The sequence below is a fragment of the Bicyclus anynana genome, chromosome 15 (genome assembly GCF_947172395.1).
Source record: "Bicyclus anynana chromosome 15, ilBicAnyn1.1, whole genome shotgun sequence".
Lineage (NCBI taxonomy): Eukaryota > Metazoa > Arthropoda > Insecta > Lepidoptera > Nymphalidae > Bicyclus > Bicyclus anynana.
Window position 1 is genome coordinate 5,629,088 of NC_069097.1, and position 15,699 is coordinate 5,644,786.

The window sequence follows — 15,699 nt, forward strand, 5'->3', positions numbered from 1 at the left end:
AATTGTCATTGTCAAAGATTTGACGTATATTAACAGAGTATACTAATGCATCCTAATTTGACCACAATCTAAACACCCTTGACCACATCCAAACGAATCTAGTGATGTTCACTATTTAGATTTTATAAAGAGGAATTAGATATAGTGTAATTTTTGTCTGAGATCACCATAGATCACATGAGATTAGTCACAGATTAATTTATTTATTTTGACATCTGTTTCTGTGGCCGCTGAGTAAATATGTTCCTTGGTGGTGGCTTTGTATCCAAGGCCGTAAAATAAATTAAAAAAAAAAAAAAAATACGAGATTTTTTAGGTTATAAAAATAATAAATAAGAATTCAAATAGTTTCAATTCAATTTTAATTCAAAGAGAATATAATCACTGGATCTTATTAGAAGTTTATCCATTTTAGTGGTTCACTTCACTTGATCCATATTTATAATTTCACTGGAACTTTTTGATACATCAAACATGTATTACATCAATTACATACATCAATTATTAATGTTGTAGTAAAAATAGGGATACAATAACAAATCCATTAAAACACTGGAAACCATGGCCTTTCGCTGTATACATTTCATTAGGAATATCAGATGTAGTAGCGCAATTACGTTGCGCCGCACTTTAATGTCAACATCGGCCTCAAAGGAAAATAAATTGGTTGAAAAAGTGACTAAAGAATACAAAACTGAGAACAATATCACCTACTTGGAAGATCCAGATTCTTTTGGAACTCTCGCTGGTAGAACACCTATTTCAGATACATTGGAAGATGAGGGGGATGTGAAAGAGGAGCAATATTTACAAAACAAACCACTAAACTCTCAGAAACTGACAATCAAGCAATATGCTGATTTGATAAAGCAATATTTAGAACATAAGAGAATAAAAGAAGCAATTGATATCCTAGAAATAAGAATGCTGAAGGTTGACAGAGTTAAACCGGAGAACTATATTTATAACATACTTATTGGTGCTTGTGCTGAGGTGGGGTACACGAAAAAAGCTTTTAAACTGTTTAATGACATGAAGAGAAGGGGATTGAAACCAACAGGTGATACTTATACTTGTCTATTTGAAGCTTGTATTTACAGCCCGTGGACTAAAGATGGTTTAAAACTGGCTACTCACCTGAGGAATCATATGACTGAAAAGGGCATTGAACCTAATCTGACAAATTATAATGTAATGATCAAAGCATTTGGAAGATGCTCAGATATACCCACAGCTTTCAAGATTGTAGACGAAATGATTTCTAAAAAAATAAAAATTAGAGTCCACACTTTTAACCACTTGATGCAAGTCTGTATTTCAGACAAAGAATATGGTCTAAAACATGCTCTTATTGTGTGGAGGAAAATGTTGAAAATGAGAGAGAAACCAAATGTTTACTCTTTTAATCTAATGCTAAAGTGTGTCAAAGATTGTAATTTAGGTTCAAAGGAGGATTTGATGGAAGTTATTAGCTTGATACAGGAGCACATGGCCTTATTGAATATGAAACCTCAAATTAGGGATTCTGCAAATGCTCTACCACAAACAGAAAATGAATATAGGAGTAACACAGAGATACAAAGTATTTCAGCAAACACTAATGAAAATATCAATGATAAAACAGATGCCATTGTTAGCACACTACAAAGTACAGATTTAGCTTTAGTTAATAAAGATAATACTAGTTTAGAAATAATTGAAAATTACAAAAGACCAGAACAAAATGTACAAAAGAGATGTACACCTAACCTGCTCTCCAAATTTGTATTTATTGATCAAATATTAGGTGTACAGGAAGTTAATACTCCAAAAGACAAGTTTGCCATAATAGGAGGTCAAGAAGATTTTCTAAAAGAAATGGAGGTGTATTCTGTCTCACCAGATATAAAGACATTCACACAAATGCTGCCCTTAATAGAAGATAGTTCTGAAGCTGAAAATAAACTAATTGAAACTATGCAAACATTAAATGTTAAAACTGATATAGATTTTTACAATATGTTAATTAAAAGGAGATGCTTTAGGCAAGATTTTGATAGTGCTTTAGTAAGTTAACAGTACAGTACATCTCTCATTTACATTGTAAATAACTTGTGGATAAATGTATATAATTATCATGTTATAGGAGGTTAGAGAAATGATTGAGAAGGAAAATAAGCGACGCAAAACACATCCTTTGAACAAGAAACACAAAATAAAAATCAATGTCATGACTTATGGTGTTCTTGCCTTAGGGTGCAAGACTAAGGAAAAAGCTGAATCTCTCCTCAATGAAATGCATGAAAACCAATTCAAGTAAGATCAAATTATAAAAATAAATAAGGCCTTTTTTATTGATTTTATATTCTGTATTAATTTAAAATTACTTTTTGTGTAACTGTATAAATTTCATCATCATTATCATCATCGTCGTCATCGTCATCGTCATCATCATTGTCATCATCATCGTCATCATCATCGTCATCATCATCGTCATCTTCATCTTCATTATAGCCGATGGACATCCACTGCTGGACATATGCCTCTTGCATGGACTTCCAAACTGCTTGATGTCCTTGGTCCACCTAGTGGGGAGTCGACAAACACTGAGCTTTGCAGTGTGGGGTCTCTATTACTGCACCTTGGGACCCCAAGGTCTATGGGCTACTCAAATAACACTTGGACTTTTCACAGGGTTAATATAGAAATAATGGGTACCTTACTGAAAAATGCCACTCTCCAAATGCAGTTTGGTTATATTTTGTTTATAATTGAAAGAGTAAAAAAAGAAAACCTGAGAGTAAATGATGCATTTATAAAACATCTAGAGATTTTTAACGAGCGATGCCTTAAAATTATTGAAAAGGTAAAGTTACTCTATATTATTTTTAAGCAACTTATAATAAAAAAAGCTTTTTTATTCCCATTTAGATAGTACTTATCAGTATCTTAAAACTATTAACTAACTAATCTATATATTAAATAATTAATTATGTTATATTCGAAGGGACCCATTATTATAGTTAATAATGGGTCCCTTCGAATATAAGCCTCCATCTTTTTCCATTTGTCCCTTTCTTTTGTCAGTTCCATCCAATCTTGGCCAGCCACTGCGGTAATATCGTCTACCCATCTTCCTTTTACCTTACCTTACTTTCCTTACTTACCTTACTTTCCTTTTACCAAGTGGACCTTTCAAATAAGTAATTTTCTTGGTCCACCATGTCCTTTTGTCTGCCAAGGTGGCCTGCCCATCTCCACTTAAGTCTTTATGCATGGTCCAGAGTTTCTGTGAGATTAGTTTTTTTCCTAATAATCATACTGTTTTGTTTAATATACATTTTGTTAGCTTTTTTTAAAGATGCTCCTTTCCATTGCATGTTGTGTAGTGATGAGTTTATGCTTTGAACTTGTGTTGTAGACCCAAGTTTGTCTCCTTTACAACCCTTTTTAAATTCAGTGGAATTGCCCTTCAGGATTTTTTATGTGCCCAGAACTTTTTTCATGATATATTTACTCTTCTTTCCACCTCTGCAATAAATGTTGTCCTTTAAGCAACTTGTTACAAAGTAATTTATTTTTAAATGAAATAACATTTATCTGCTTTCAGAATGAAAACAAAAATAGAGTAAGTCCAGTCTTTGTAGCTGCTTATAAAAGATTTAGCGGCTTATATAATAACTGGTTAAAAGATATCAATGTGGAAGAAGCATTAAAACCTGAACATCCATGGAAGCAATTTATGGAACCACATCCAACTCCAGTGCAAAGGGAAAGCTTCAAAATTGTAGAGCCCAAGAAGTTCTATAGAAGAAATCGTAAATTTGTTCGATACAGTCCAAAATTATAAATAAAAACACAATAATTACCGATATCTTTTATTTGTTGTAAAAATGATATTTTATTTGTTACATTTTGAGACATTTATATTTTGATGTGGTGCAACTTGCGGTTCAACTCTTCGAACTTGAGAAGCTTGCGGATAAAGAAATCGCCGTAACGATGAGCAACCTTCGTATCGGCAATGTGGATCATGTCATTGTCGATGTAGAAGTCCAACTATGAAAAAGATAAAAAAAAAATTATACATATACACAGTTTACTAATAAAAATCGTATGATTATCACCCTAAAAGCCCGCAACTCGCATCACATTTATCACCTCTTCTATAAGGAGGGTGGCCTGGCCCTGTAATGGGCTGCATTTTTAATGAATCATAAGATTTTTGAAGCAGACAAACTGAATAAATAATAATATAATAGTTTAAAAAAACACGCTTTTAGCAAGCATTAATTTCGTATTCCTGAAAGCAAACCCTTTCATTTGATATCCATATCATGGGGGTGGATTTCAAACAGCCAGTCCGCCATCTTGGGGAGGCCGCTTTATTGGATTTGTACTGACGTTTCTTAGCTAGTCATGTATCAGAACTCAGAGCGTGTCCAAAATTTCATCCTAATCAAAGATCGGGAAGTGGGTCAAATGCGAAGAAGGAGGTGTTAAACGATTGTTAAGGAATTCCTTAACTCTACCCTACATCCGTTGGTCACAAATTCTGGACTTTGCTCAGAGTTTTTCTCACTACCACGCGATGGATCTGGCACTTGCACTGTGAATCCATGGATTGCTGAGATATTCGTTTCATCTACATACAGGGGCATGGCTACCGCTGTATTAGCCGTATCAATGATACAGGGATCCCGGGCTACAGGGGCCCCTTACTTTGATTTGATCAACCCATAATCGGCTCACTCCTCTCTGAATGATAGGGGTTAGGCCAATAGTCCACCACGCTGGCTCAATAAGGATTGGCAGACTTCACATACGCAGTGAATTACGAAAATTCTCTGGTATGCAGGTTTCCTCACGATGTTTCCCTTCACCGTTAGAGACACGTGATATTTAATTTCTTAAAATGTGGTGTAACTAGTGGATACGACCTCTGCCTCCGATTCTGGAGGATGTGTGTTCGAATCCGGTCTGGGGCATGCACCTCCAACTTTTCAGTTGTGTGCCCCTTACTTGTGAATGCAAAATTAGTAAAATGTAGGCAATCCATAATCTTTGTTTTTCCTTGGCAAGCCCAAAAAACGAAACATCCTACATACGTCACTGTCTTACATGTCTGTCACTGTCATATTTATTTTAAGCGAGCATTTTCGTCACTCAATCTTTACCCTTCATCTCAGACCAATTATAGAAGGACCTGTATCGCACTCATAGTCACGAACAAAATTGTCTGTCATTTTCTGAGGAAAACGAGCTTAGATTTGGTATATATCTGATACTAAACTAGAAATTTTTGCCCGTTTTTTACACAATTCAATTACACAAAAAGGTATTTTTACGGAGCTCTTTAACCGACGAACACGATTACAACTATTTTGCATCGATTAGATAGAGACAGTTTTTATAATCGCATTAGATCGTTGATCATATACTTTGACAGAAAAGTAACGTCAAGCGAGGCAGGTCCTATAAAATAATTGGTCTGAGCCCTTCATTTAGGCCCCCCAACTAATTTTGATACAGGACCCCAAAGTAAGCTACGCCACTGTCTACATACCTCAGAACCACTCTGGAACTTGCCATCCAGCCCGCTGGGCCCCTTGGACCACACGACGTTCTTCATCTTGTGCTTGAAGCACAGCAGGTGTATGGCGAGCGCCGCGTGCTCGCGCGCCGCGTCGCGCTCGCCGCCGCGCGCCGCGGACATGAACGCCGCGAGCTTGGCCAGCGGGAGGGTGGTGTACAGCTTCAGGTACGAGCGGATGGTCGGTAGCATCTTCTGTTGACGGACCTGGAGGACAAAGAAGAACATACTACAGCCATACTCGATGTGTACTGTTCAACAACAAACATTAAAAATGAGGGTATAAATCGCTCACACCCAATAATTATTATAAACTTGTTCTTAAATTATTGAAAATAAATTTGATTAATCAGCTTAGAACAATAAATTAGATATAGGTAATGTCCATACTAATCTATACTAATATTTATAAATGCGAAAGTAAGTCTGTCTGTCTGTTATCTTTTCACGGCTAAATAGCTGAACCGATCAAGATGAATTTTGGTATAATGGTGAATAGGACCTTGCAGCAAAACATTGGATGCTTTTTGCTGTAGCCAATGATGTTAAATACTGTTAGATGTGCCACTAGGTCATGAAAAATGAGGCGCTCAAATGAGGAAATTTCCACATCTCAGTGTTAGTTGCGGTCAACAACAAACGTTATTTAAAAAAATAATACCTAAATATAAAAAATTGTAAAAGCAATATCTACATAAATAAGAATAGGATTTAAAGACAAAATTGTGCATGTGTGCACTTAGTTTTGAAACCTATTAATAGGATAACTTTTTGCAGTGATTTTGTAGGGACGTAACCGATCTATAGTATAAAATTATCATTGCCTGTAGCCTATGACTATGGACCTGTTTCACACCCAAATTCACCAACAAAAAAGTCTGTCGTTTTTTGTGTAAACTCACACATCGAAAACATTTAACACCATTAAATATATTCTGTATCCATACACTACTACACACAACTATATATTTGACTCGCAATACACACACGCGTAATTTTTACATAGGCTAACCAACACATCGCTAAGACTATCCACAGAATATATACATAGAATGTTCGATTACTTGATCAATTTTTTGCTGTTCCGTCAAAGGAATCGATTCTTTTAAGAAATTATTTTTATTACAAATTTGATAAAATTATGGTAGAAATACTTACAAATGTAACGTTACTCCATCTTCTACTAAACAACAAGTTTTTGGCCGTTTTTTATGCCATTCAACTACACTAACCGGCATTTTTAGGGTGCTCTTTACACGACGAAAACGATTACAACAATGAAACATCGATTCTATAGCAACAGTTTTTATAAACGCGTTAGATCATTGATTTTTGATCTTTGCCAGAGGGGTAACGGCCAGCGAGGCAGGTCCTGTTATTAATGGTCGAAGGCAGTAGCACATACCTCGTCCATGAACACCTGCGTCTGATGCTTGACAGCGTCGCGGCCGTAGTTGGAGCCGGGCTCGATGGGCGGCGGGCACGGCGACAGGAACTTGGGGCACGCGAACGTGAAGCAGCTCTCGAACTCGCCCAGGTCGCCGTACTGCATCTTGAACATCTTCTCGTGGTAGTTCTTCTCACGGAGTACCTTCGAAATAAGTTATTTTATGTATGTATGTTATATGTATAGTTAAAGTTATATGTTAGCTTGTAAAGCAAAAAAGTAATCTTATATATAATACTGAAAACATAGAAAACTTATTGTTGAGCTGTAATATAGTTCACAACATAGATATAAAACAGAACTTATAATAAATTTGTAGAGGTCAATTCTGTACATGAAATATATTTCCAAAATAACTTTTAGGGGGTAATTAGTGATCGATACTGATGCCAAAAATGCAATCAGTAAAATTTTTGTCTGTCTGTCTGGATGTTCGTTATAGAAATAAAAACTAGTCGACGGATTTTAACGAAATTTGGTGCAGTTATTCTTCATACTCCTGGGCAGGTTTTTATTACGCTACGATCAATAGGAGCATAGCAGTGAAGGGAAATGTTGGGAAAACAGGATTTTCCAAGATCCATTTTTTAAGCTTCCATCGCGTGCGCAGCCTTAATGGATAGGGTAGGGTAGGGGCAGTTGAAAGTTTACATCGACTTTCACGTGGACGATATCGCAAGCGTCCGCTAGTGTTAGGTATCTAAAAATCTAACAAAAATTTCGTCATTCTGGTAGGAACACAACAAGAACACCGAATGGTGTGCCGTATGTTCAGCAGTTTGGAAGCTTACCTGTTGGATGGATTCATCGACGCATTGTGGATGGAGCACCAGACAGATGGCCAGGAGATGGTACATCTGCTCGGTCTGCTTGTTGATCTGGTCGTTCTGGTAGGAGCGCGACGAGAACAGCTGCTTGGTGCGCTGCATGTACAGCAGTGCGGAGGACAGCGTGCGGATGGCGTCGGAGTAGCGGCGCATCATCATGTACGCGAAGCCCACGTAGTATGAGGTGGAGATCTGGCACGCTGGCACGTGGGAGTATTGGGACTTCTTGTGCAGCTCGATGTTTTCCAGCACCTGCCATTTCAATACATATTTAACAAATGATTCATTTTCTAGCTGTAGAACTACGAAGGATTGATGTAAGAAGGTGAGCTTCTCAACTAGATCTTCCCTAGTTCTACTTTTTTTTTTTTTTTTTTCTCCTTTCTCTTATACTGTTACTCGGCAATCTGTCATTCGACATTGAGCCGTTCGTCTGTTGGTTAGAGGTTATGGGTCATCAGAAGGAGTAAGTCCATTAACAAATCTCCTATTATGCTGTATTCTAGCTATTTTTCTTGGCTAGATTTTGAACACTGTTGCGTTTCAGTCTGCAAAAAAGCAGGCTGCCGTCTCCTTCTAGATTGTTTGCCAAGTCATTGACATGCATTGCTAGTCGCTCCTGATATTTGATACTGTAGCACTGTATTTCCTGTCTGACTGTCTTAACATTAAGATCACTTTGGATATTCTTGTTACTTATGTATGGCGGGATGTTAAAAAGACATCTTAAAGCCTTGTTTTGAAATCTTTCCAGTATCTCAATGTTACTTGTACTGGCTGTTCCCCAAAGTTGTATACCATAAGTCCAGATCGGCTTCAATATAGCTTTGTATACTGCTAACTTGCTGGTACTATTCAGCTGAGACTTTTTGCCGGTCAGCCAGTACAGGTTTCTTAATTTTGTGTCAAGCTGTTTGCGCTTAGTCCAAATATGCTTACGCCATGTAAGCCGTCTGTCAAGATGCATGCCAAGATACTTAGCGTCATCTGCCTGAGGAAGCTCTTCATTAAAGAGTTTTACGGGTGGACATGTTTTTCTGCGAAGTGTAAATGTAACATGTGTGGATTTACTTTGGTTTGCTTTTATACGCCACTTTGTTAGCCAATCTTCAATCTCATTTAGATGGATTTGCAGGTTCAGTGAAGCTGCTTCCGGATTTTCGTGTACTGACAGAACAGCGGTATCATCGGCGTATGTTGCAGTTGTAGTGTTTTCTTTTATAGGCAAGTCAGCAGTAAACAGAAGATATAGTACGGGGCCCAAAATGCTTCCCTGTGGGACACCAGATTCAATATTATATAGCGGCGATACTTCATCTTGGCATTTAACTTGGTAGCATCTATTATGCAAATAAGAATCTAGAAGGCAGTGGAATGAGTGTGGTAGGAGCTTTTTTGTTTTATATAGGAGCCCTTTATGCCAAACTTTATCAAAAGCCTGACCTATATCTATAAAGTCCTAGTTCTACTAAAAATTAAGTTACAAAAATGTCCAGCTACTAGAACCAAATATTAATTTAAAATGTTAAATGGGGTTAGGCTAGCGTTAGGCAGATGACTGTAATGAATATTGAAATATTATGTTTTAGTATTTAAGTTTAAAACAAAGAAGCCTTTATTTTAAATTTTTTATGCCTACTTTACGCATGCGATTCCGTCCGCGTTGAATTCAGTGTTTCACAAAACCTGCAGGAACCATTGATTTTTGAAAAGTAGCCTATTTGTTAAATCAGAGTAAAATCTATTTTCTTTCCAAATTTCAGCCAAATGACCGCAAAATTGACAAAGTTTTATACAAACTCTCACCCCCTATTTTACCCCCTGGGGGGTAGAATAGATCAAAATCCTTAGCGGATGCCTACGTCATAACATCTATCTGCATGCCAAATTTCAGCCCGATCCGTCCAGTGATTTGAGCTGTGTGTTGATAGATCACTATGTCAGTCAGTCAGTCACCTTTGAGTTATATATATTTAGATTAATATATTTTTTCTTGAAATAAAATGATTGCTGTTGTCTAAGCAATCAGTGGGGCAAAATTAGTAGGTATAATTTTTTTTTTTTTTTTTGTTGTTTATCTCATGCAATCAGTTGGCAGACTATGAGCAGAGCTGTTGTAGAAAAATTTGGCGATTAGAAGCAACATTCCCCAGCGGGAGCAGCTCCATGTAAGTGTCATATATGGCTTTTAATCCAGTATTTGCCGTCTTTTCAATCGCCGTGTCGCCTGTGGTATTGTTAATTGAACACCCAGGTGGTTCGGATGGTTTCTGTGTCTAGCTTTGTAGTTGTTGTTACTAGATTTTATTTCTTCTGTCACTGTTGGCATTTGCAAAATACTCGTGAATTTCTGGTATTTTTAGAAACCAAGGCGCGTTTGACACTTGCTTCAATACATAATTCTGAGCTCTTTGAATAATGGTAATGTTGGACTCGCATGCAGATCCCCACAGCTGGATTCCATACATCCATATTAGTAGGTAGGTATTAATAGAAATAATTAACCTTAATGGCTTGGTAGTAGTCTCCCAGCAGGGAGTGGAGGCGCAGGAGGCCCACCAGCGAGAAGTATCCCAACATCTTGTAGAGAGAGTGGCGGCCAAACTCACCCGCCACGGAGTCAGGGTCACCGCCGGCAGCATACACCTGTACAAATTTATGTGTAATTTTTGTAAGTCAAGGATCAATTTACTTTCTTGACTATTCCTCTTATAAGGACTTCAAAGCAATGGTCTTCAGCCACATGCATGTAGCGACTCCATGTTAGCTGCTTGATGTCATTGTGAAGGCATGGCCCATTGGAAGCCCATATTTGAGGATTTCATAAGTAAGAGCTACCCAATAATTACCTCAAGTTGTTTCTTTATATTTGACTTGTCCACAAGAGAATGCAGCACATTTAGAATACACAGCACATTCCATGCTTTGTTTTCACTATTGAGCGCCTCAATCTCCGCTTGGCTCAGTTTAGAAGTGCGTGACCTGTAAAATAATAACATGTTTATAAATAACTCTTTTGCCACATTCTTCCCAACACAGTCTTATCCACACATCTGACAGTTTCTATGCAACATCATACTGGAACCCTAAATCTCTTGGTCATACTTCTTGGCGGGTAAGGTGGTAACTAGCAACGGCCGATGCCTACCAGTAGATCAGACCCAAGCCAATTTAGAAATTCTAAAATTCTAAACTGACCTCAGCTTAGAATTGAACCTAGAACCTGTAAGAACCACAGCACTACAAACTGTGCCAGAGAGGTCTTCAAAACCATACTGATTTTAAGAAAATTTTACTGAGATAGAGATTATAGTCTGAAATAGCTAATTTCTATCCTGATCATAGTGGATGTGACCGCTGACCTGAATGGTGAAGTAAAAATATTGCGAGGAAACCTGCATACCAGAGAATTTTCTTAATTTTTTGCATGTGTGGAGGCTGCCAATCCGCATTGGGCCAGCGTGGTGGACTATTGACCTAAATCCTCTCATTGTGAGAGGAGGCTCAAGCTCAGTAGTAAGCCGAATATGGGTTGATGATGATGATGATGATCCTGATCATCCAAAGAGAATTTGATATAGACAGGTAAAACTTAAGGGAACAACTAAGATAGATTTAAAATCTCTTTTTCAAAAGAGTCTATACTAGCAAACGCTGCACGGTATCACCTTGGGTTCCCATTTTCATAAAAAATATGGCCATAAAATACAGCCTATAGCACTCAGGGATATATACATCATCTGCACATCTATATACATCTACCTATATACACACTCACCTATACTGAGCAAATGATTGGAATTGGTACACAAATTCATCAATAAGTTCCCACAACCATTGGTCAGGCAATTCCAGAGGCACTGGTGTCTCCGCAGACAGGATGTAGTTGAACAGGTCACAGTAGTTATAGAATGAGAGGAATCTCTGTTCAGGTTTTGGACCTCCAGGTACCCGAGCGTAGATATCACGGAAATACAGCTCTTTGTAGAGGATCATGAATACCTTAAAAATTTTAATAAAATAATAAATAATCCAAAGGATTACAATTCTTCTTAACATGCCTCTCCATTACTGAAGGTAGTGTCAGCTTTCTAAACATCTTATTGTGCAAGGCTAGGCAGAAAAGTTCTCTAACTGTCCATAATCCAGAAATCCAAATCCACTCCCTTATATTTTGAAGCCAGGTCTTCTTTTTTCTCTATTTTCTGCAATCCAAAGGATTGCAAGAGGCAAATGAACATGAAGAACAATAAATTCCTTCCATAAACAAGCTTATGTGAGTATTAAACTATTGTCTAAAACTACTCCTAATGTCCACACATTGTGTCCCTTTAATAACCCTATAATAGACTCACATTAATAATCAAAGAAATATAAATTTATTTTAATAAAGGTTGTTTGCTCAAGAAGTTTTTCTTGGATCAAAAAAAGAGATTGAACAACACTTACATGGTCATCATCCACAACAGGTGCAACCTCTTTCTCATCAGGCCAGGGTGTATTTTCAAAATACTGCTCAGTAAGCTTAGGAAATGTATTTTCATAGAGATTCAGTATCTCAAATGTCATCCCCTCAGTGATCATATTGCGGAAATATACCAGGAACTTTTTAACCTGTAGGTTTTATAAATTTAATGTATTTACAATAAACTGTAGTAAATAATGTACTAGCTGCAATTTAATTCAAAGGCTGATAGTGATGAAATTACAATAAAAATCCTTTTCAACAGAATCTTATTAACAAACCAGTGGTAGAGTCCTCTTTCAGACATTGGACAACTTTGAGAATATGGGTACATTTTATGCAAATGGTTTTGTGGGTGTCTGTTAAAACCCAATAACTTACCATTTCTGGCATTTGATAGTATGACCTGTCATATTCCAAATCAAATTGTGGATCTCCTGTGTGGGGCTCATAGTCACCATACGACTCATACCCCTGTAACAATGTAACAATAATTTTTGACTATGCTTTATGAATATAATTTATTAATAAGCTTTAACAAAACTTAATTCACATAACGTATTTATATTAAATTTAAATCCCATTTAAGTATGTATTATTGCTTTTAGTTTTCAATATTGCATAGCCACGAATAAGATTTATAGAGGTTAGAATGTAGTAGTAAAATTGGCGACACTTCATAGTATGAAAAATGTCATACAATATATAAATTTTCAAACCTCGTTGTAATCATCACTAGAATACATGTTTCGATTTATTTACAATAATTTGTAATTATTTCACACAAATTGTTGGCAAGTTTCTCTCAAATTATTTCATTCACGAGCCGAGCACAAAACAATTAACAAACGTCAAATCATATACAAAAGTACTCTGTGCGTCAAATAAAATAAAAAGGTTCGCGACACAGACGACAAATAATATGAAGCTCCGTTATCAAGTTTTTATGGGCCTATTACTTTCTCTGTCTACGAGATTGTGACTGATTTTGTTTGACATTTTATTAGGCAGTAGGCTCAAAATGGCTACAATCCAGAGCTTGAATTCCACTTGTTACAAAATTAAAAATGTCAATTGTCAAGTTTAATTTTTTTCAATTTGACTTGTGATTTTGAGCAAGAAATCCTTGAATTGAACTTTGAAGTTTGAGGAAATTGCATTTAATTCGGTAAATTTTCGCAGATTTTTAGAATTTTCAAAATGTTAGGCCGAACTTTATTATTACGAAATCCGTACTTCGCCAAGCCTTCCTTAATCTTAAGAAACCTGACCGTCTCTTCACCAACCTACGATATAATAAAAATTCAAAGTACTGATGACTTCAAAGCTAAAGTTATCAATAGTAAAACTCCTGTTGTTGTGGATTTCTTTGCTACGTAAGTATTTATCTATTTACAGCATCACGATCATTACATTGTTGAGTGCATGAATATCATAAACGAATTCTTGCTAGCTTTGCAACATTGATCATGGATTATTTTTTATAATTTTAGATGGTGCAATCCTTGCAAGCTGCTTACGCCGCGGCTAGAGTCCATAATCTCAGAGAGTAAGGGAAAAGTGATTCTGGCCAAAGTGGATATTGATGAACAAACAGACTTAGCTCTAGATTACGAAGTTAGCTCTGTACCAGTACTAGTAGCCATCAAGAATGGTAAAGTACAACAAAGGTTGGTTGGATTGCAAGACACAGACAAGTTACGGAAGTGGATTACGCAGTTTACGTCTGATGACTCTGAAGTCAATGTCCACAATTGAATCTTATTTTGCTGTTGGAATAGAAGAGTAATTTTAGATACTCTATAAATGTATATATATAATATTTTTACTTGGGACTTTGACATATTCTCACATTGTGTAGTTTCAATTAGGTCAAACAATAGATAACATTGAAAGTGAATGAAGATGACATCTTGCTTTTAATAATTTAACACTGCAATGTGTGAATATGTTAACCTAGGTAATCCCATCAGTCCAGGAATTCAGCAGAAACCAAGGGCCGAGAAGTTAAGTAGTCACATAGTCTTCACCTAAGTCTGTTGTGTGAATAAGACAAAGCTGTAAAATGTATAAATACATATCCTAACAAGGTTTTAACATCTGTGCAGTTAGGACATGTTGTAACTCCAGGTGTCTGGTGCATTCCAAGTTCAAAGTTACATCATTGAATAACCAAAATTTGCATTCTGCAAAATAATGCTTGCATACAATTTATAATTTTGTAAAAATAAATTATTGTTCTTGTTATAATATTTATGTAGTTGAAATAAAATGAAAGTACATAGTTGTGTAAAAAGTTTTATTCCTGTAAACATTGTATAATACTTCTAGCTCTTTTATAAACTGTGTCATCTGGTTTCACTACACTAGTAGATTCAGATTGTTCTGTGTCACCCTCAGCAGCATTCATGTTAGTTTGTGATTCTGTCCATTCATCCATTTGTTTTATGATTTTATTAGCATCTTCTAGAAGTAAAATTTTAATGTTACCTTTAGCAGATTCAAAATATTCTATAAATATTGGCCAAGAAGATTCTGGTATTAAATGGGTTGAAAATTTGTTTTTATGAAGCCAAACCTGTTTGGCTTTCATAAACTTCCAGTTTTGCCTGTCATGTTTCCACTGAGATAAATAATTAAGACATTGCGACTTAGTTTGGTCCTTAGCATTTGCTTGATCTAATGCAAGTTTAGCGGCATATTTCTCCCTTTTTATTTGCCGTTTTGACTTTTTATTTTTCTTACTTGTCGCCTCATCTGGAACTGGTAAAGACTTTTTCTTCTTTTTAGGTTTTTTTGATTCATCTTCTTCAGTATCTGAATGTTCACTATCATGCAACCTTTTCATAGTCTTACTTTCTGAAGTTTCACTGCTATCTTCTTGTCCATCTGCGCTGTTTTTACTATCTTCATGAGGATTGTTGGATTCCAAATTTTCTGAACTCTCCTGAATGTTTTCTTTTTTGTCGCTCTTCTTTTTCTTATTACGGCCCATGATAGTTCAAGTTGGTTACAAATATTTTATTTATGACCCTAAAGTTATTGGGTTTATTGACTGGTAGTCACCACTTCAACAACAAGAATAAATTGTAGATTACCAGTCGCCACTTGCACTTCTCATTCCAAACATTAAATTAATATAATAATTAAGGCCTCATTCTCATAACACATGACATTCATTCAAATTCAAAACATAACCTAAAAGCAGTGTTACCAACTCTCCAAAATATTTATCCCTAAAGTTGGTGTCAAAAACCCCTAAAATCGCCTTAATTATTGAGTTGTCCCCCTAAAAAATATAAATTCATAATAATTTAGAAATAATATGCTGTCATATGTTTCAAAAGTCTATATTTAATACAGACAAAATACTACGTCTTTATCTGAA

At 36.2% G+C, this 15,699-nt stretch overlaps 4 protein-coding genes across 4 annotated transcripts; 2 read left to right on the forward strand and 2 right to left on the reverse strand.

Moving 5' to 3' along the window:
- The first annotated feature begins 304 nt into the window (after positions 1-304).
- On the forward strand, positions 305-3,848 carry LOC112044704 (pentatricopeptide repeat-containing protein 1, mitochondrial). Its single transcript, XM_024080627.2, has 4 exons — positions 305-2,046; positions 2,126-2,295; positions 2,674-2,845; positions 3,590-3,848. The coding sequence occupies exons 1-4, from the start codon at positions 562-564 to the stop codon at positions 3,827-3,829; spliced, it is 2,067 nt and encodes a 688-aa protein (XP_023936395.2). The 5' UTR covers positions 305-561; the 3' UTR covers positions 3,830-3,848.
- On the reverse strand, positions 3,844-13,190 carry LOC112044705 (eukaryotic translation initiation factor 3 subunit L). Its single transcript, XM_024080628.2, has 10 exons — positions 13,031-13,190; positions 12,693-12,785; positions 12,296-12,460; positions 11,625-11,848; positions 10,696-10,828; positions 10,352-10,492; positions 7,811-8,098; positions 6,978-7,163; positions 5,546-5,779; positions 3,844-4,038 (listed from the first exon to the last, which is right to left on the reverse strand). The coding sequence occupies exons 1-10, from the start codon at positions 13,055-13,057 to the stop codon at positions 3,904-3,906; spliced, it is 1,626 nt and encodes a 541-aa protein (XP_023936396.1). The 5' UTR covers positions 13,058-13,190; the 3' UTR covers positions 3,844-3,903.
- Positions 13,191-13,405: 215 nt separating this feature from the next.
- Positions 13,406-14,599, forward strand: LOC112044708 (thioredoxin, mitochondrial). The gene is made up of 2 exons (XM_024080632.2): positions 13,406-13,687; positions 13,805-14,599. Exons 1-2 carry the CDS (start codon positions 13,512-13,514, stop codon positions 14,067-14,069), a joined length of 441 nt encoding a protein of 146 aa, XP_023936400.1. The 5' UTR covers positions 13,406-13,511; the 3' UTR covers positions 14,070-14,599.
- Positions 14,597-15,498, reverse strand: LOC112044707 (uncharacterized protein C7orf50 homolog). Its single transcript, XM_024080631.2, has one exon. The coding sequence runs from the start codon at positions 15,304-15,306 to the stop codon at positions 14,611-14,613; it is 696 nt and encodes a 231-aa protein (XP_023936399.2). The 5' UTR covers positions 15,307-15,498; the 3' UTR covers positions 14,597-14,610.
- Between the last annotated feature and the right edge of the window lie 201 nt (positions 15,499-15,699).

Bases quoted from the DNA above. Each gene is read 5' to 3' on its own strand.
- LOC112044707 (XM_024080631.2), bottom strand. From the start codon at position 15,306: ATGGGCCGTAATAAGAAAAAGAAGAGCGACAAAAAAGAAAACATTCAG.
- LOC112044708 (XM_024080632.2), top strand. From the start codon at position 13,512: ATGTTAGGCCGAACTTTATTATTACGAAATCCGTACTTCGCCAAGCCT. The intron at 13,688-13,804 runs GTAAGTATTTAT...TTATAATTTTAG, and splicing joins GTTGTGGATTTCTTTGCTAC to ATGGTGCAATCCTTGCAAGC.
- LOC112044705 (XM_024080628.2), bottom strand. From the start codon at position 13,057: ATGTATTCTAGTGATGATTACAACGAG. The intron at 10,829-11,624 runs GTGAGTGTGTAT...ATTATTTTACAG, and splicing joins CAATCATTTGCTCAGTATAG to GTCACGCACTTCTAAACTGA. The intron at 8,099-10,351 runs GTTAATTATTTC...TTGAAATGGCAG, and splicing joins ACTACTACCAAGCCATTAAG to GTGCTGGAAAACATCGAGCT.
- LOC112044704 (XM_024080627.2), top strand. From the start codon at position 562: ATGGCCTTTCGCTGTATACATTTCATTAGGAATATCAGATGTAGTAGC. The intron at 2,047-2,125 runs GTAAGTTAACAG...ATCATGTTATAG, and splicing joins AAGATTTTGATAGTGCTTTA to GAGGTTAGAGAAATGATTGA. The intron at 2,846-3,589 runs GTAAAGTTACTC...ATCTGCTTTCAG, and splicing joins GCCTTAAAATTATTGAAAAG to AATGAAAACAAAAATAGAGT.